The sequence below is a fragment of the Mizuhopecten yessoensis genome, unplaced genomic scaffold (assembly GCF_002113885.1).
Source record: "Mizuhopecten yessoensis strain PY_sf001 unplaced genomic scaffold, ASM211388v2 scaffold6383, whole genome shotgun sequence".
Lineage (NCBI taxonomy): Eukaryota > Metazoa > Mollusca > Bivalvia > Pectinida > Pectinidae > Mizuhopecten > Mizuhopecten yessoensis.
In genome coordinates this window covers 826,885-848,058 of record NW_018406522.1, presented here as the reverse complement: position 1 = coordinate 848,058, position 21,174 = coordinate 826,885, and the positions used below count along the sequence as shown (strand labels likewise).

General features: G+C 34.6%; 1 protein-coding gene across 1 annotated transcript; it reads right to left on the bottom strand.

Annotated features, from left to right (window-relative positions):
* Nucleotides 1–8,636: 8,636 nt before the first annotated feature.
* Nucleotides 8,637–19,286, bottom strand: LOC110452080. The gene is made up of 3 exons (XM_021500362.1): nucleotides 19,162–19,286; nucleotides 13,907–14,086; nucleotides 8,637–9,386 (listed from the first exon to the last, which is right to left on the bottom strand). The coding sequence occupies exons 1-3, from the start codon at nucleotides 19,220–19,222 to the stop codon at nucleotides 9,238–9,240; spliced, it is 390 nt and encodes a 129-aa protein (XP_021356037.1). The 5' UTR covers nucleotides 19,223–19,286; the 3' UTR covers nucleotides 8,637–9,237.
* Between the last annotated feature and the right edge of the window lie 1,888 nt (nucleotides 19,287–21,174).

Here is a 21,174-nt window from a genome sequence, read left to right as displayed (position 1 = left end):
CATCCCATTTCACCGGTTTGGCTTGTAAACTTTCGGTTGTCAAAAGCAGACGCATCTAGCGCTTTTATATGCCATTAAACTCACCAAAAAATGCCTTTTGAAGCATTTGTCCGGTATCTATCTGTGAATCTAGAAAGTTGTCACTAGTGTTGAACTTCAACTATTAACGCTATTAGCTCAAAAGCTTATTAATAACATATCATAAATGATTTAGATATGCGAGTCCTCGAACGATAAAAAAATCAAATATAAACATTGAAAACAGTATTTGGCTTTAAGTCTCTTCAATGTTTTTCCAAATCATTCATAAAATAAAATTTAATTATTAATTTATAAACGGAACAAGAAATAAGCCTTGGCCACAAAACCCATGTTTGAGCATGAGAACGGTTTCATGAATACGGGCCCAGAGGTCCCGAGTCCGACACCCAGCGAAAAATGAGCTGTGTTACATGTACATACCTGTCAGTCGGGTTTCTAAGAGTGATCAATATTTTCACATCCGGAATGACATGACGTATAATATGACCGTTAATTAAGCCTGGCTCTTCATCATTTAGATTTTCCAGGTAACTCCACCACCACCTAGCATCCCATATTGTTGCCGGACTGGCCTCACCTAAAATTATTTTATTAATTTTCTCTTATTTGAATAATTGTGTGTCGCACAGATCACAGCAATGCTTACTTAAAGATCGAGCTCACCTATAAAAAGTGGACCTTACTAAAACATGGCAGATCGTGTTCAACTTTAAACTGCAGCAGAAGTGATTCACTTGCTCCACCATTTTTGAAATTTTAGTCTAAATAACCACATGTTTTTACCAAAAAATGGCAGGTGTGAAGATAAAAGTGTGCTTATTTATTAAATCCTACTCTGAAGAAATGACTTTTCTTCATAATCAATATATTGAAAAAATGTATTCCAAATATTTGAATTTGGTATTTTTGGGCTATTCCAATTTCAAATAGTTTGGGGTGAAACAGCTCCCAACTGACATTGACTGTCTACGTTGTAAGGTTATCTGAGGTCAAAGGCTCAGGTTGACTGGTCAACCCTTGTTGATAAACAACTAAATATGCTCACTTACTTGTACACGTATTAATTGCCTACATCCCTCTTTAATTCCTGAATTCGATTGTGTATCGTATCGAATTGTCTGTATCGCAATGCGCTAAAGCTACTGGGTTTATCAATCATTGTCTTAAGAACAAAAGACGAGGGGAAAGTATACAATACTAACTTTTAATAAACACACCTGTAATTCGTCCTGTCTTTCCTTCATCTTCAGAAAATTGTAGAAATTTCGACAAAATAGAAAAATGCTTGATATACATTGTTTCTGTAATGGACCGCTTTTTGGCTGGAAAAAAACCCATGTACAAATACATACATTTAAAGAATTTTAAAGAAGTTAAAACACACGCATAAATGTGCAGTAATGCTTAATGCCCTTTTTTAGCTTGCTTAAAATGAACATGTACATGAAAAAACAGTGATAAATGACATTCCTGGCGCAGTCTTATAGTACCCTATCAAACGGACGAGAGTATCGTATGCAAATAAGGCCACACCTCCTCGTCATCACTAATTTTCCACCGCCGAAGCGTTAAGGTTGAAAAAAAGGTAAAAATATGCAATTTAGAAAAAAATGTTTCGATAATTAATGTGACATTAGAAATAACAAGCGAAGCATTTCTTTTTTTGTGTAATCGCGTTATCTATCGTTGAACCCTAAGCCTACATCTATAAAAAAAAAGGTATGTCAGGGTGAGAGAGAGAGGATGCTACTGCTAAGAAGAGAAGGAAAGAAAAACCTTGAATAAAATTCGAGGCACGAAAACATATTTGTTGACAAATGTTTGTTCGTGTTTAAAACAAACCCATAGTTTTCTATTGGAAGTTTTTTGTTCCATATTAAGTAGATTGTACATTTCAACAGTTTTCTGTAACTAAATCGTGGTTGCTTTTAAGGGCGCGGAAACCGATGACTCGAGGATAAATATTCATGCAAATACATATATTTTAAAGCCCATATAGAAGATTAGTTACATCATAATAAACACTCTCTACTGTTAATTTAGTTAGAAATTAATCCGTCCTTTATATTTGTGAAATTCATAAATTAAGAGGTTTTACCACGGAATTAGATATCTAAGTCCGTGGTTTTACGCACCTGCCCGTCTGTTGGAACAGTAAATTAGACAATTTGGATTTCGGCCCCTAGCATCACTGATTAGTCCTGTAATTCACTTGTTTGGCATATTGTATATATTACCAAATTTTACGTTCACTTCACAATAGTGCTGAGATGTCGGAATATTTCTGAAAGATATTCACTTGTACAATGCGTGTACATTGGGTATGTATAAATGATTTTATAAACTAAAACTTTGATAAACAGACAGTCAATTACATACCCCTCAAAACTTATTAAAACTTAGAAATATATATCCATATATACATACACAGAAAAGCTACAAGTCAATCAGGTAACTTTCACACAGGTAAGTTACCTGTGGGGTAAGTATGAAACAGACTATAAATTGGTTTGCCATTGGTTTTCTATATCAACAGTTTTCTTTGTTCTCTAAAAAGTTGGGGAACTGAGAACACCCAATCACACACATTAAAAGTGTATTTATACGGGGACCCTCAATTACACTACACACGATAATATACCGAGGACAACCAATTAATAAATAACTGGAGTGTAGATCTTCGAATGTGAACGTATTTACTTCTAACGTCCTAATTGGCTAAGTTGACACTATCAGAAAGCGTTTTATTAAGAAATATTACTATGAAAGACCTAGCATGTATACATTTATCCAACTTATGGAAACAGGGAACAAAAAGCAGTTACTAAATTTAGCCAAATATATTAAACTGAGTAATAAGAAAAGAAAAGTCTATGTAATTATATAAAGAGGGATGTCTCTCTACACTATACCAATGGGTATGTGAGTGTGTATTTGTGTGTGTGGGTGTATTTGTGGGGGTGTATATGGGTGTGAGTGATTGTATTGTTTATCCTTGTATATATGTTTATTTTGAACTGATGAGTCGTAAGGTTCAAAGTAATAAAGAACTGAACTGAATGGCGTTGTAACATTCATTTGTTGTTTAAAGTTTAAACACGTGGCTAATAATATATTGTATGTCAGCTTGGAAAATTAATGTTCAGAGACTGAAGTTTGTTTTGTTACACTATTTAACATCGCAAAAAACAACTAAGATTAAAATGTTGTTAAGGGTCATTTCATTTACGACAAATAGAAATTGTGACAATTTTAGTTCACAATTTTTGAAGACGAGATGAATAATAAACTAATATGAAGTACAATGACTTCTATTAGTAATATAGCAACAAAGATGGGATACGGAATTGACATACATTGGCATACATAGGCGTGTAAACAATGATATAGCTGTAACGATTCAAAGCTAGACAATGTAATATAAGGAAGTTAAAAGGGGGGATGGTGGGTTTTTAATAGAGTTGAGATGTCTGGATAGGAGAAGTTACTTCATCACACAAAATTATCCCAAGGAAGCTGCTACAGTGAAATCTACAAGTGATGAAGGGGCCGCGTCAGTGTCCAGACCCCAATAGTGCACGCCGCGCTGATTGGTACGGAAGGGAGAAATGCATGACGCTGATTGGTCAATTGCTGATTTCCAGGCATAGTATGAAAATCACCCTTAGTTCGCGTGATATTTTAAAAATAGCAATGACGCTATGGTCACTCATGATCTAACTGCTGGGCTGCATCCCAGACGTTTAAGCTCCTTATAAGAACATTCATGAATAATAAATATTGACATTATTATATAATATTTATGGTAATTGCCAACATACATAAATAAATTTATTGTTCCAATAAATTACATGTCTTTAGCTTTATATATTTTCGTATACATTACTCCCAGTTACCATTCGTTAACAAAAAATTTGAACGGATATTTATTACAAACTCGTATTTGGAAGGTACAATGAAAGAATAATAACACCGCACAGACAGACAGCTGGACGGAAGGACATACAGACATGACAAGACATTATCAACAGCAGTTTAAATAATGTTAAAACAAACAGTTTTGCGTTGGTTAGCTTCCGTAATAAATTCTTCTGATTTCGATAATGATTTCAAAGTGTTTACATTCAACAGTAACATTACTTTAAAAGGCAGATGTCTTATACCAGTAAATATCGGAATGAATTTCTGCCTTTTTATCTGAATCTGAGTTGGCAGATAAGTACAAATGAAACTCAGTGCATTACACCTAAGGCAACATCTAAAACACTTATCACTTATAAAGTAACGTTATCGACAATAAGTCTGTTTAATGTCACTTTTACCGAAATGTGCAGCAAATTAAAAAAATAATGCTTAGTCTGGTCGCAATAGTTTAATAACGAATGACGACTGTTTCGCCCATATACTTCTGAGACCAAGTTCAACACATTTTGTTTTAGATATTTACATAAGTTGTATCTTTTCTAAAAATGCAAATACAGAAATTAACCATATAAATAACAATTTAAACATTGTAAACGAGATATTAGCCACTAACGTTCACTCAAACTCAATGTTAACCATGGTATAACACGGTCATTTATAACCCGAAGCTTATTTTTTTGTATAAAATACGTCATGCTTTTTGTACCTCCACCCCTATATTGCAAATGTATAGAAAAAATACGTAATTAGGGGTAACATTTTCAATACATATTTGTTATCATAATCGTGTAAAACAAAAACAATTTGTGATTGGGGTAATGCTTCCCATTACATCAATCCAACATAAGTGAAGTAAAAAGGTTTAAATGAACTAAAATTGTCCTGAAATAAAACACAATATTTAACTTATCCTTATTATACCTGGGAAATTCTTAGGATCCGTGAAAACATCGTTTTTATGGGAGGGTACAACAACGGCTGTTGACCATTTGGCGGGAAAACATCAAGATTCAATATATTGTTAATAATGTATGTTTAAATGGGTGCTAGCCATAATTACATTTAATCAAGCATTAATTCACTAAAGCACTTCCGCCGTGTGATTTCTAACGTTTTACGTTATAATTGGCGTTTCAAAAAATTACCGCGTTGCAATCTAAATCATTGTCTTCCTCTTGTATAGGACATGTACTAGCTGCCGAAAGTCGACACATTTTTCAAGTGTGCGCTGGAAGCTTATTATTATTATCATTGTTTGTGTTTAAGCAGGTACTCTATTACATCACACTTAACGGTCATATTGCCTCTGTTACTCTTCCGTTTTGTTTTTCTTTGTAGTAAGCACACCGAGCATTAAAGAATCGTATTGACGTTGAACAAAAGTTGAAGAGCATTTACATGTAGATGTTGTGTACGTAAATCAATTAAGTTCGCCTTTAAACCGTTGAACATTTAAATACCTATCGCTGTGGACCGCAGACTTGTTTAAGCATTCATCTGTTACCGTTTTTAACGAAAAGGGTTTCATAATACTATCACATAGAATTTTTTGTGACAAATTAGTGCTGAAATTAATTGTGAAAATAACTGATTGTTCATGAAAAATCTTAAATCTTACTATCTGTTATTAAATTTGTATTTCGAATTGTTTACATCTAGAAACTCAGAAACTTTATACAAAACAACTTTATATGACATTTAGACGGAATTTGACTAAACACATGTTACATTATCCTTAAATGTAATTATCTACGTCAATATCTATACCCTTTGTGACATTTGCCTCATGTGTGAAGTTTTATATTTCTAAGCACATTAAATCATTACCATCGTCCATCACATTACGCAACAGGATTAGTGTATCACAAGTACTTGATCCTACAGTTGGTGAGTGACACATGTCACTCAAAGCTCAGATACAATTACCTTTATTGTACGTATTTAACTAGGTTCTAGACTCTGTACGGAAAACATCGGATATATTTTGGACACTCCAGAAAGTATACCTCTAATGACGGAATTAGATTATCTATCTAAGTCCATGCTCTAATTAAGTTTCAAGGTTTTTTTTATCAACCCTTACGTCATTGTTTCGACTATACGAAACATGCGGGAAAACCGTATGTTACTACTTCAAGTTACTCATTAGTTTACTCCCTCCCATTAGCGTCAATAGATTCCTGGTTCAATTCATCGCTGACCAGGATACGTTCCGTAAGGCTATCGGAATTGATGTTTAATAAATGATCTTTGAAATACTCCAAATACAGTCAGGTTTTCTGTGCTTTTACACCCCCACCCGTTCTCATATATCGTCCATATCAGGTTTTTTTTATGTCATTGACAAATAATTGTACATGCATAGGAGCATGGTCAAACAATTCTGTAAACTTACACACTGCGATTTATTTTACAATGTACATATGGATACATAAATACAAATTCAACAAAACCTTCCAGTCATGACACATGGTTTGGAACATGTATACATGCAATGTAACTTTTACATTTCCATATACGTGTATGCGTAATCTTAAGTTGACAACGCGCGAAAATAACAAGCCACCGAAAAAGACTGAAATCAAGGACGACACCGACCTCAAACGTTCTATCGACCAATCGACGAGCCAGATGCAGTGACGATTTTGATTGTATTTCAGGTGTCGGTAAAGGAGGTTAGATAACAAAGTTTATACAAATGTAACACAGCTATTTCAGGTGTCGGTAAAGAAGCTAACTGGCTAGTACAATGTACTATTGTCAGTAGAAGAAGGCAAGATAGCAGCAAGAACGTGTGTTGAAGAGGAGAATAAGTAGTGATGTCGTTTCAATAAGGGGTTTTTCACACTAACTCATTAACAGCCCAAGTCAGGAATGAGAAAATTACGATGAACTTTGTATTCACCAGTATCAAATCAAAGATCAAAATCGTGCTTTGTTATCTATAAATATATGCGCGATGTTGACGTATGGTATTCACGTTTATAATTCCTTTCCTTTGCCTTCAGACGTGCCTGGTAATTTGTCCAATACTTCTTATCTCGTTTTCAGCTGAGACCTATTTAGAATCTTTAAATCTGATTTGTTCTTCAGTATTTTAAAATTGGTTTGATAAACGTAAAATAACACATTTTGTACTGGTACTTTATCAATATTTATTTGGTATTGCTTTAGAAATCGGAATATGCTGAGGGTTTTGTTATAACATGCAAAGTGTGCTCAGATCATTTTCATAAGAAATAGGCGTTCAGATGGTAACTTTTACATCAGTATTTGGTTGATCTTATAGGGGGTCTTTTTCGCATTATTTTCATACACTATGTTTTAGTGGAGTACATTGACAAGCCATTGTGTTGAGAAAAACATATTTTCCCAATGTAATTAGTTGGCAGATGTGTGTGGTTTCTATATAATAACACAAAATAGCTGTGTTGTCAACAAAATGACCAATATTTGATCCGATATAAGCAATATCAACTTTTAATTAATTCAAATATATTTGGAAAATTCTTTCCTTGAACCTTCTGTCTTACAACGGAATATTTTTTTTGTTTTTGTTTTTGTTTTTTTACTTGTTTTTTTATTTATTTATTTTTACCTTCTTGTTTTTCCTTCTTCTTTTTTTTGCACAACAGAATATGTTATACTTCATCATTGGTGATGAGAAAAGATGTTTAGCAGCAATATCTATGTAAACTGTGTTAATTTTAGATTGTCTTCAGATTATGAGCATGCGTCAATAGCAGTATATCTATATGTAGGTTAACACTGGTTTTCGTGATGAATTTTGTGATTATTCACAGATATTTTCATAAATATGAATGAAATGTCCTCAACAAAAACATCATTACTGAACAATTAATTATAGCCTGGTTACAGGACGCTTGTAATCTTCTGGTGCTATAATTAATTTTATGACCTAGACCCTGAGGTCAAATGGTCAAATCAGTGGGCTAACTGTGGAGAGATATGGGACAGAAGTTTGCAGCGGGTTAGTAACTCCCAATAACTATAACCCATTGCTAATTTTATCCCCGCTAGCGATGAATGGAACGTAGCATAAGAATCCCCGGAGATACTACCTATCATAATAAGTAATTACAAAATTGATGAAACATATCATTTATAATGTAATATACATATATTGACATTTGCTCTGCATTGCCACTACCAATACCAGTTCTGCGTTATAAGACCATAACACATAGTGATATCTCCACGGGACCGACTAACTACCGGATAGTTATTCCCCTCTGCAAACTCACTATGATTCAATAATATTCACCATTTTATGTAAGACTATTATAAAATACGAATTGAATATATTGATTGATTAAATCATTGTAATAGTATTGATATTTTTGTGTTTATTTCTACCAACTTTATTTTACGCCACGAGACAAGATTCCGTTAGCAATTACGTGGGCTGTTCCACCTCTTGAACAATTACCGCGAAATTCGAATTTAAAAATGCGCTGTGAACTTAAAAATGAAAATTAACACAATGAAAAATGTAAATATCAGAATAACACAGCATTCTGTACCGTGTTGTGGTCCTATAACACGGAACAGAATGCTGTTTAATGCTTTAGTACCTTTGTATGCGCATATTGACACGAAGAAATGTAAAATTAATAAAAATAAAACCAACAGAAACAATAATTCGAATACGGTTTTAGATAGGTTTTTTATTACTTAATACATGTATAAACAACAGTATAACATATGTACAAGGAAAAAGTAACCAACGGAACAGCTTTAGTCCAGAAAGGTCGTTTATCCATACACTTTTAAAGCTCCGAAAACTTCCGTTTCCTATTTCTGCCATTTTTGTTATTGTTCCAAAGGTTTGCATTTATCGATATACGCTGCTTAATAAATTGACATCTACATATTTCTATGTTGTTATTTTTATCACCATAGATAATCTTTAACTTGATGTTTAAAAGTCATATTCTACCAGTGAGTTGGCAATTATATCACTCTTGTGCATCCTTCTTTATTGTTTTTTATTTTTAAATGGCAGTAACATAGAACTCTCTAACAACGGAAACTCATCATTTTAATGTTTGATAACATATATTCTATGATTTTTTTTTATTCTTACAGTGTATCAATTGCTTTATGCGTCAGTTTTAGGTTCGAACTCCACAACATCCCTATTCGCCTTAGAAGAATTTTATTAATTCCAGAGAAACAAATATTGTTGTCACCTTCAGGCAAAGACATTACTTTTAGTAGTATATATGCTATATATACATGAATGCTGAGTCACATAAGACACATTGATATAAATGAGACCCGGCGTCGACGGGAACACTTTGGTATAATATCATTACCACATAAACACATGTTAACTCCGTCCACACTAAGGAATCGTTGTCCCGGCTGATACACATTGCCTCCATCAATGCACGTGTCTGTGTTAAAAATAAAATAAAAAAACCTAAATCAAAGTCAACCAAATATAAAACGTAAAAACAATGCCCGCTCACACACGAATATTACCATAAAATTATTCGGATTGATATGTCTCGCCCGTGCCCCGCTTTGACCATCAATGCACATGTCACGTTTGGTTGGTCTAGCACTTATAGTTTCAGAGAATTTAAATCAAATGCAAAATCTTAATTTTGATGGAAATGCTGACAGAGTCAATGGACCATGAAAGGTAGATCGCAACGAGCATTTGATGAATGGGTTGAGATGTATTACCTAAGATGCATCTATGGTACAAGTTTGGTTGGTCTAGCACTTATACTTTCAATGGCAACTAACTTAAACGCAAAAGCTTAATGTTGATGGATATGCTGACAAAGTCAATGGACCATGAAATAGGTCACATCTAGCATTTGATGCATGGGTTGGGATGTACTACCTAAATGCATCTATATTACAAGTTTGGTTGGTCTAGCAATTATACTTTCAGTAAAACTAACTTCAAAGCAAAAGACGTAATGCTGACGCCGCCGCCTTCGCCGGAAAAGCAACACATACTTAGTGGCAGCGAGACAAAACCGAGCAAAATTGATTGAGCTGAGGTCAGCGTTACGTTTCGATGATAATCTGCTTCCATATACATGCACATGCTATACTGATAATTGGATAATCTTATGGTTCAAGGGGTGCCGTCTTAGAATCGGTTTGTCTATATAGAAACTTGTCTTTGTCAAAGAGTGCGATACTAAAAGGATGCAATGGGAAAAAAATGTTGTTATAATTTTTATATTTATTTTTTTACATTTTCATCTTACCTCACCCTTGTCATGAAGTTCTTTTTTCTTATGGCTCTATATTTTTCAGTTTATGAATTGCAATTGTTCAGTTTTAGTTTATTGACAATACACAAAGAGTACATAAGGTTCACTTTGAATAAATTAACCTGCATTCGCCAATATAGTCTCTTTTGGGGAAAAACTGCATGTGTATCGTAAAAACCGTTTTTTATACTCAATTTAATATTTATTATCAGTTTTGGCTGATAAAGTACTGTGACTATGGACAGTTTATCCACATCACATGGTGTTTTGTTTCTGATTTGATAACTGTATACTGCACCATTAAATTGTATTAATACAAAAACAAATAACTAGAGGGAGAGATTAGTTGGTTTTTTCAAATACTACGATAACTGGCATTTTGTGTAATTTTCTGAAGAAACATTGTTTTAGTTTGGCTTTCACCTTCTACGCATGAATACATTTGTACTCATTTTAATTCACAACAATGGTGTTTGTGGCGGTAAAAGCATCTTCACCAAATGAAATATCGAATGAAATGATTTTTTATGAGATCGATATTACTCGCACCTGAAGAGTTTTAACGTGAATTAAATCGTCCCAATAGTTAATGTTGAATTCGAAGTGTACAGAATGCAAACGTTTTTTTTAAAAAACAACAATAAGCCTAAGCGCCGAAAAAGAAGTAAAAACTGTCCATGGCGCCGCAGATATGTCATAAGTTCAACCACAATTTGATCAGGAAGGTGAGCACACGTCTATAAATACATATGTATGTTTATCACATGACTACCATGTTAGGAGTGTGATAAAACCCCTTACATAAATTCTGTTATGAAAACAAGTGTTATACCACCTTGTTTTTTTTTATTTGTCAGTCTATTGACATTTCATGTGTGTTAATATGCTTGACGTAGTCTGTACAAAGAACTACTTTTTGACTACGAGTCGCAGTAAATACTGGTACATGTATCTGCCGAGTCAACTAGGGCTAATGTTACCAGGGACATCAATCAAATCATGCAGATGCGGGGTCAAAGAAACAAGCAATCTCTAAATGATTTCAGTCATAGTTAACAATTATTTCGTGCATAGTATGTATTCGTCCCTTCAGGAGCCATGGCCATCGCCTCAACACAATGTCAACAGAATCACTTGACTCCGATCTGTAACAACACGGCAGTCTAAAATACAGCCACGAACACGGTCATATCAATGAAAATTCTCGGAGGACTTCGCATAATGTTTGGTGGTCATTTATATGGAGGACACTTCCACATCAATGTGGTTCAAAAAGAGGACAAATTTCAGTCTTTAAATAGCCATTAAACGATGAAGAATCGTTTCAAACAGTGACAGTGTCTAGTCAGGAAGGGAAACATTTGTGACCTCGATTTTGAATTTGTAAGCGCTTTAACGCGGCTGTCTGCCAGTATGGCGAGATCAATTTTTAGGTCGTTGTGTTTAAAACGTTGTCTTACTTGCATTTTTAATAATATCAAAAAAGTTTGCAAAGTTTAACAAAATCTTGCAATTTTAATAATAGAATAAGTCGATACTACTGTCAAATTATGTAGAGATTTGGGAACCATAAGTTTCATCGCATTCTGTGGAATGCTATTATTTTAGACGTTATTCGGTTATTATTGATAAAGAAGGAATTTGAAAAAAATGAGTATCAAATTGATGTTATGTCAATTTTTTACGTCATATGATAAACATAATCTCACATTCGTTTCCATTTGATATGAGATTTATCAAACTCGTTTAGAATGTTTTAATTTCGCTCGGCCAGCCTCGCCAAATTAAAACATTCTCAACTAGTTTCATAAATCTCATATCAAATGAAAACTCATATGAGATCCTCTATTTATGTGCATGCATTCAATGTTTGCCTGTAACACATCTTGATTATATCATAAGATACACGTACGAAATGTGATATGCTCACATGTAAATCTATCACTTGCTATTGACCAATCTATTCATATCTTTTAAAGCTTTTCAATTTCCCATTGGACACCATTTACATTCGAATCGCATGACAAAATCTTTTCGTTCTCACCCATCTTGAAACATCCTGCTGTTGACAATATCAATACCTATACTGGGACCAACCCAACACTCCGAGGTATACCTGGGCGCATCCTTTTGTTTACAATATCAATATCTATATTAGGACCAACCCAACACTCCGAGGTATACCTGGGCGCATCCTTTTGTTTACAATATCAATACCTATACTGGGACCAACCCAACACTCTGAGGTATACCTGGGCACATCCTTTTGTTTACAATATCAATACCTATACTGGGACCAACTCTACACTCTAAGGTATACCTGGACACACCCTTTTGTTGACAATATCAATATCTATATTAGGACCAACCCTACACTCTAAGGTATACCTGGGCACATCCTTTTGTTTACAATATCAATATCTAAACTGGGACCAACCCTACACTTTGAATTATACCTTGGCACATCCTGTTGTTTACAATATCAATATCTATATTAGGACCAACCCAACACTCTAAGGTATGCCTGGACACACCCTTTTGTTGACAATATCAATATCTATATAAGGACCAACCCAACACTCTAAGGTATACCTGGGCACACCCTGTTGTTGACAATATCAATATCTATATTAGGACCAACCCAACACTCTAAGGTATACCTGGACACACCCTGTTGTTGACAATATCAATATCTATATTAGGACCAACCCAACACTCTAAGGTATACCTGGACACACCCTGTTGTTGACAATATCAATATCTATATTAGGACCAACCCTACACTCTAAGGTATACCTGGACACACCCTGTTGTTGACAATATCAATATCTATATTAGGACCAACCCTACACTCTAAGGTATACCTGGACACACCCTGTTGTTTACAATATCAATATCTATATTAGGACCAACCCTACACTCTAAGGTATACCTGGACACACCCTGTTGTTGACAATATCAATATCTATATTAGGACCAACCCTACACTCTAAGGTATACCTGGACACACCCTGTTGTTGACAATATCAATATCTATATTAGGACCAACCCTACACTCTAAGGTATACCTGGACACACCCTGTTGTTGACAATATCAATATCTATATTAGGACCAACCCTACACTCTAAGGTATACCTGGACACACCCTGTTGTTGACAATATCAATATCTATATTAGGACCAACCCTACACTCTAAGGTATACCTGGACACACCCTGTTGTTGACAATATCCATATCTATACTAGGACCAACCCAACACTCTGAGGTATACCTGGGCACACCCTGTTGTTGACAATATCAATATATATACTAGGACCAACCCAACACTCTAAGGTATACCTGGACACACCCTGTTGTTGACAATATCAATATCTATATTAGAACCAACCCTACACTCTAAGGTATACCTGGACACACCCTGTTGTTTACAATATCAATATCTATACTAGGACCAACCCTACACTCCAAGGTTCACCTGGACACACCCTGTTGTTGACAATATCAATATCTATATTAGGACCAACCCTACACTCTAAGGTATACCTGGACACACCCTAATGTTGACAATATCAATATCTATGCTAGGACCAACCCTACACTCTAAGTTATACCTGGACACACTCTGTTGTTGACAATATCCATATATATACTAGGACCAACCCAACACTCTAAGTTATACCTGGACACACCCTGCAGTTTCCTTTCCCGCCTCTGTCGTCAAAACATGACACTGGAGGACATTGCCATTCTCGACACACGTGGTACACCCCTACGGTGATACAGTGGTGATCCCGGTCAATTCTCGGTCGACTTTGCTTAACTCTTGTGATAACACATTTGCCAATCCTCATTCTCTGACCTGGAATAGAAATCAGATAATAATACACAGTGTGCGTTTAACAGTTGGCTACCTTCACGCTGTCACAGATTCATATTTCCTTATCGTCATTATCTGTCCTTAAATAAATAATTGTAAAACAAATGCACTACGTTTGCATCACATTTCCTTTCCTCCAGACACTTATATACCTGTTATTGCGATTACATCCTATAATGCTTTATTAATGTGATGAGATTTTAGCCTCAAGCAATGGCACTGGATATCTGAATAATAAATTTACTATTCCGTCTTTGCGTAATGCAGAGTTATCTGCTCTTGTGAGCAGGTATTATTTGTTAAGTGTTTGTTTGTGAGAGTATCAGTTTTTGAGAAAACGACGTAATTTTCTCACACAAACCAATGACTTAACAATCAATCCCTGCTCACAAGAGAAGATAACTCTGCAATACGAAAAGACGGAATACGTTAATCTGACATCTGTTATGACTTTATCAGCTCTTTACGATATATTCTACCCATCATACTAAGGTGACTATACCTTAGCCGATTTTAAGTAAACTTACGTTACAGATTGTCAGTGATATATGACTGATACTTTTAATACATGTATTATGATTAGATTGATTAGCATGTATTGGTGATTCATTGGTGTGCGATCATAATGATTACATATGGGTCCGGTTGTCCTACACATGTGGAATTCAACGTGTCGTCAGCTACATTTTCTTTATTCGACATTACGGAGATTTTTTTTTTAAAACGGTATTTCCTCCCTTCACATAATGTTATTTAATCCATGAAGCTTTGAAAAAACCCTCCAAATTCTGGTTAGCTTAACAGGTGTATAGACAAATTTCTAAAATATCATTTTTGAAAAGGATGTAATTTTTCCCATTTATTTTTGTTTCATTTTCATAAAATAATGATACTTTTGAATATTTAAACATACAACTTTGGTTTTTTATTTCAATATTTTTGAAGATATACTGATTAAAATTTTGTGGTAAGTTGTTGCAGTCGTTTAAGGTTATACATCTTCAAACTTGTTATACGTGTATATGCAAAGCATTCATTTAATATAACTTACTTCAATATATCACACATACACTGCATTAATTCACTTCCGTTCTGTAAACATTGCATTTTCAATAGAAAAAAAATAGTCATCAAACATTTCTGATTTTAACTTTTAACTTTTTAGAAAATGAAATGCGTCAAAAAACTTTCTTAAACACTATTTCAAAAATTGAATCAAGCAAATACGATTTGGCCGGAATACATGTATATATAACAGGGACTGTCCCACGTTGATACCACGTTCATCAATATATAAAGATGGTAGATATGTCATATTAAGTTCAGAGTTAAAAGCCTACTATTGTAAAGAAAATACACAACTTATATGTTTAGCAATACCTTTGTAGTCAAGTGTCCTTATCACATTAATTAATGTCTTTGGCCAGGTAAATAGTTACGCTTGATATCACATTGTATTTATTAACATGACTTCTTTTCATTTCTAAGTAAACAAACCATTACTCAGAGCATGTCTAGACGTCTGTTTTTATTTTCAGCAGTGTGGACCCTTGAACCAGAAATTGTGCTTTAATCAATATACCAATAGCAGTTACCTCTTAGTACCGTTACACAGTTTATATCATGTCATTGAAATCTGTAAGAAGACACACACGTGCTTACATCTATAGATTACAGTAATTGATACAGTATGCCAAAAATGTCCTTCTGTGACTCATCAATTGGGACACGCGTGTCCTATGTCCATAACTATGGATATTGTTTTTATTTAACGTTATAAAAGCGCAACGTTAAACTTTGTGTGGCCTGACCAGGGTCGTGTCATTAAGAAAGATGAACGTAAGAGTACGTAATATGGAGATACAGTATGCCAAAAAATGAATTACATTGCACCATACAGCTGTTTCGTCCTTCTGGGACTCATCAGTGATGCTAAACACCAAAACAGTAGAAATCAAAATCGGTCTAGACTACTGTTGAACGCAGAAAGGGAGGTGCATGAACATATAAGATAAGGTTATAGTTTGATGCACAGTGGAGCTCGGCCTTTATGGCACTTTCTGAAAACTGAATATTACATAATGTTCATCAAAAACATTATCTTGTTTCCCTTTTAACATTCCTTTAATATTTTCATAGTTTGATTTATTCGACACATTTCACCTTCTGTAAATTTGTTGATGTGAAAGTGTTACCGACATTTTGGTTTGTGCATGCAGCCATTTTCCATATGTGTGTTTTCAATGTATTAGTGCGTTCAGAGCACCAAAATGTTTTTTATATAGCAGTCTTTCGATATAAGCGCCTTGAAGCCCAATATCAAACCAGAGGTATTTAACTCGTTCATCGAACGACAAGGGGTCCAAGCAATATCACTGAGTGCAAACATTTTTAGCACATTCTCCAGTTCAAGGGAATATATTTGTATTTTTTTTTGCATGTCATCATGTCATTGCTTTCGTGATACTTGTCGATTGCTTAATGATAAACTAACAACACTGTGTTTTCCAAAAATGCAGGTTGATTAAGATTATGCTCACTTTTTCTGGTTGTCATTTAAAAATCCAATGTATGCTGTTTCTTTTTGGGATATTAGGGTTTATATTATTTATAATGCTAATTGGTTTGGTTTGGTTTGCTGAACTACACGAGTGTTCGGTTTGAGAGTATAAAATTACTCGGATTTGACCTAGATTAAGGTGGCGGATGTCGTCGATAAAGTAAAAGACGCGTACCCTCCCGAAACACATGGTCGTTACATTTTCCCTCTATTCATATTTTCTTTTTTTCCGATTTTGAGTTTAACAGCGTGTTTGTTAACAAATTGTTGTTTTATTTATGTTAATGAACATTTATTCCGCGACATTATAGGCTGGACAATGGTTTTAAACAATATCGTATACACTTCATAAAATATGCCACCCAACCTCAACGTTGAGCCAAGCGCATGGTTTTCTGACTAGGTAGGTACGTGTCCGTCGAACCAGCAATTTTAAGTCGAGAATGATCTACATTATGTTTGCTATGATGAATTTCCATGCCTAGCACAGTGAACCCTCATGATCAATAACGGCTTGTATATTCGATTCTGATGATACCGATAGTACAGTGTCATCGTCGTGGAATAGCACAGATATGTTTTTTCCATATCCATATATTCAAATATAGGTCACTGCAGCAGTCATTTTGCTCATTGACCAGAAGCTTTTCATTTTCAGGGGTGGTCCGGATAGCAAACTTGCCTCACCAAAGCGGCTCGGGTTCGATGCCAAGATCGGGCGTGAAAACGGTAAGGGGTCACCTGCCCGAATACGTGGGTTTTCTTCGGGTACTCCGGTTTCCTCCCACATTAAAACCCCCGCGCGCTAATATCCGGGCCAACAAGAGTATAAGTAAAAGTTATAAAAACTTGTTTCATAATTGTTGTAAATAAATGAAGTTTATATATTATATATTCTTATTTTCTTACCACAAAGTTTGACGGCTATTTTAAACATCACAATATACTGTTATTTAGCGGTATGTCAAACGGATCCTTTGATATGCATGCTTGAGCTTTTTTATTGAGTTTATCATCCCTTCCTTCCACCTATCAATTATTGAGCCAGTACTTAACTTTTTATATCTTGTCACAAAATCTGTTCAAGATTTCATATCGTATTTTATCTACGCCATTTGCATTATTAATATACATGTGATACATCATGAGTGCCTTTAGGGCAAACAGAGTCGAAGGAAGCTTTCATCTATACTTATCTTCACCTGCTTTAACTTTGTATGAACTCGAGTTCATAAACAACAGGATGTTGTTGCCATAAAATATTTTTATCAACGGTACTGTTGCAAACAAACGCAATACATAGTGCCTTGGGTATAATTGTTGGTTTAATGTTTAATATGTATGTTTGTTAATGTTAGAGTTCAAAGCGTTTGATTTGAATAAATTATTAAAAAATATTTGCTCATTGAGCCGATTATGTAAGAAGAGAAGTTGTATAACATTTTGCATCACAATCCAATTAATCATATTAAATGAATCACCTGTCTGCTTATTCTAATTGATGATTTGGGCAAACAACCGTTCACGTCCGATATTTACTGGCTCAAGCTAACTTTTTCATGACAAATTAATCCAGATTATGTACAATTACAGATGAAATCGCAATTTAAACAAAACATAATCTAGCCTCTCTTAATTCAAGCTAACTGTTAAGCACAATAGGACTTGGGATGATGAAAAAGACGATTACAGACAATTGGGGGAAAAAATCCTTACAAACTGAAAACTTCCGAATTCATTTTCGAGTTTTCAGGGCAGTTACGATAAGATAATTTATAGGTCCATTTCACTACATCTTATTCTCGAATGAATTTTTTCGATTATATATTGGGTTTTTTTTTATTGATTTTTTCTGACCATACCCTACATGTCCTAAACGAAAAAAATAGGATTAAAACTTGAGATGCACATTTCCTGAAAAGTGATTTTATTAATTATTGTTAAACATTATAGTGCTACAATTCAATTGAACAGAAAGTGAAATAAACATATCCCTGTTATTGTGAATAGCGTACGCAATATATAACACTTGCTATAGCAGATACTAGAATTATCATGTTATATTTAAAGAACACATATGGCGTTTGTCATTAAATACTATTTCAACCAAAAAAGGTATAAATAAAACAACTATTATGATATGTTATGAAAACATAACATGTAAAATTCAAATATTAGAAACTAGAAAAACAAACCTTTGAAATAACTCACAAATGGGATTTTTAGTAATAATGAAAAATCACATTTATATAACTTATATTGAATCGTTATAATATTACAAAATAAGTCATGTATAAATATTGCATATAACTCTTATTTAAAGTATAACTCATTATATATTTTAACGATCAGTAGACATTACAATTACACTATGAGTCTCAGAAAAAGAAACAGTTAGCAAACAATTGAAATCAATTAATTTATAATTATTTCAAATATTTAGTTTATCATTTTTAACTCCCTAGACAAAAATATCCATAAAGATTGATATACATACCTGCAGTAGAACACATGCAGAAGCAAAGCAACATACATGTAAATATAGGATATGTATCCATAATGTTTTAGGGAACAGGTATATCCCTGTATGGTGACGAATTAACAAATATCGCTCCTCTATGACGTGAGCGCGTATATCAGTGATTCCCGTCGCGTCATCAATCATTTCTGTATATCTTTAATAATGAAGGATGTTTTCATTAGTCAAAAAACCACATCATCTAATCGACCGAGGAACACTTGTCAGTTAATCAATTGTGTATTGCTTAGCCACTATAGTTTAGTTATACTTACTGAATCGATCGTATGTAAAATATGTATTGATACAAGTCAAAATATGTATATGTATAAATACATATATTTGATTTATTTTTATTTTCACCATTTTATTATTTGTACATTTGCTTTATTTTCATTAATCATATTTCCGAGAAAAAGAGACATGACATATTTGAGGGATTAATTTAACATGATCCAACTTCAATAGCATTAAATATTGTTACATGTACATTATTTTTGTGTGTTTTTTTTTTGTTTTTTTGTTTTTTTGTAATTATGTAAAAACAAATGGTCTCTTTTACAGTTTATCCTAATTGAATGCCTGCGGTCAGTTAACAATAATAAAGATCAACTGGCGCTACAATACCATGCATTAAATATATATATGTCTGGTGTCTGTAACAGATACGCTCAAATGCCAGCCATAACTGCTGTGTCAGTCTTTCTTATTGTTTTACTCGTCAACAATAACAGACGATATCATTAAGGCATGTGCTTGATCTGTATTCTGTTTGACATTAAGGTCTACACTGACGGCATTGGGATACATTGATCGATGTATAACAATAAAAATAATACACAAAAAAATAGTATATTAATTTTACACACATGGATACGCTGGTTTATTACCGAAAATAAAGGAAAATTCTCATTGACACATGCTAAGGATGTTGGCAACTTGAGCCTGTCATTTACCTTCAACATAGAGACTACCGAAAGTTTTTTCATATTTAAAAAACATATTTGTGAACCCTGCTGTTGAAAAGCGAATCGATGTCTTTATGAACCTTTTTATTAAATACCAGTATACAAATGCTCATCATGGCGAAGCAATTGAAGCTGATGAGGAGCTTACACCTTCCCTTGAGAACTTTGTTGTCCTTACATGGCTCAGACTTATACATATAGACTTGCCTAAGCTCGTAAAACAGCGATATGGTACTGAACTCCGCTCGCGAACACTATCATCAATAAAACCTGAAATTTCACAGGCCCTCGACTCCCTACTGGAAGAGTTACAAACCACAGAGGATGCGAGAGCCATGAGATCATCTGTTCAGTCATTTAAGCCGAAACGTCCCCAATACACCGCCAGGACGAAAAGGGCATGTCCCCTCTGTAAGGCAGCAGGGAGACCCGATGAACATTTCCTTAGTAAGTGCGTGTACCTCCCCCCAGAAGATAAACGTTTCATGGCCAAAGCTCGCACAGTATCAGGTTCGACCGACATCTGTATTGAAGAGGACTTTGATACTACACACACCCCGTCTGGTAGTAGTGACACTGAATGTGATCTCATCAACAGGGTAGTAATACGTCAGTCCCCGTACTTTGATGTGTTCTACAACCATCACTCAGTTCGGCTTACCGTTGATACTGGTGCTACGGGCAACATGATGCGATTGTCGTGTGCCACTAAACTCGGCGCTAAAATCACAGCAAGTACACAATCCGCGAGTCAGGCTGACGGCTCATCGCCTCTTAAGGTTATAGGCGAGACGCGCCTCATATTTTCTCGTGATGGTAAGGATCTCTACTTTGAAGGTCTCATTGTGGAAAACCTAGATTCCGATGTACTAGCTGGGATTCCCTTCATGGAAAAAAATGACATTTCAGTGCGCCCTGCAAAGAGACAAATACTAATGGGGAATTCATTGACATTGTCCTACGGGTCCGAAAGGACCACAATGGACCGACACGCAGTACGTAGGACTCACGTACTTCGCTCACC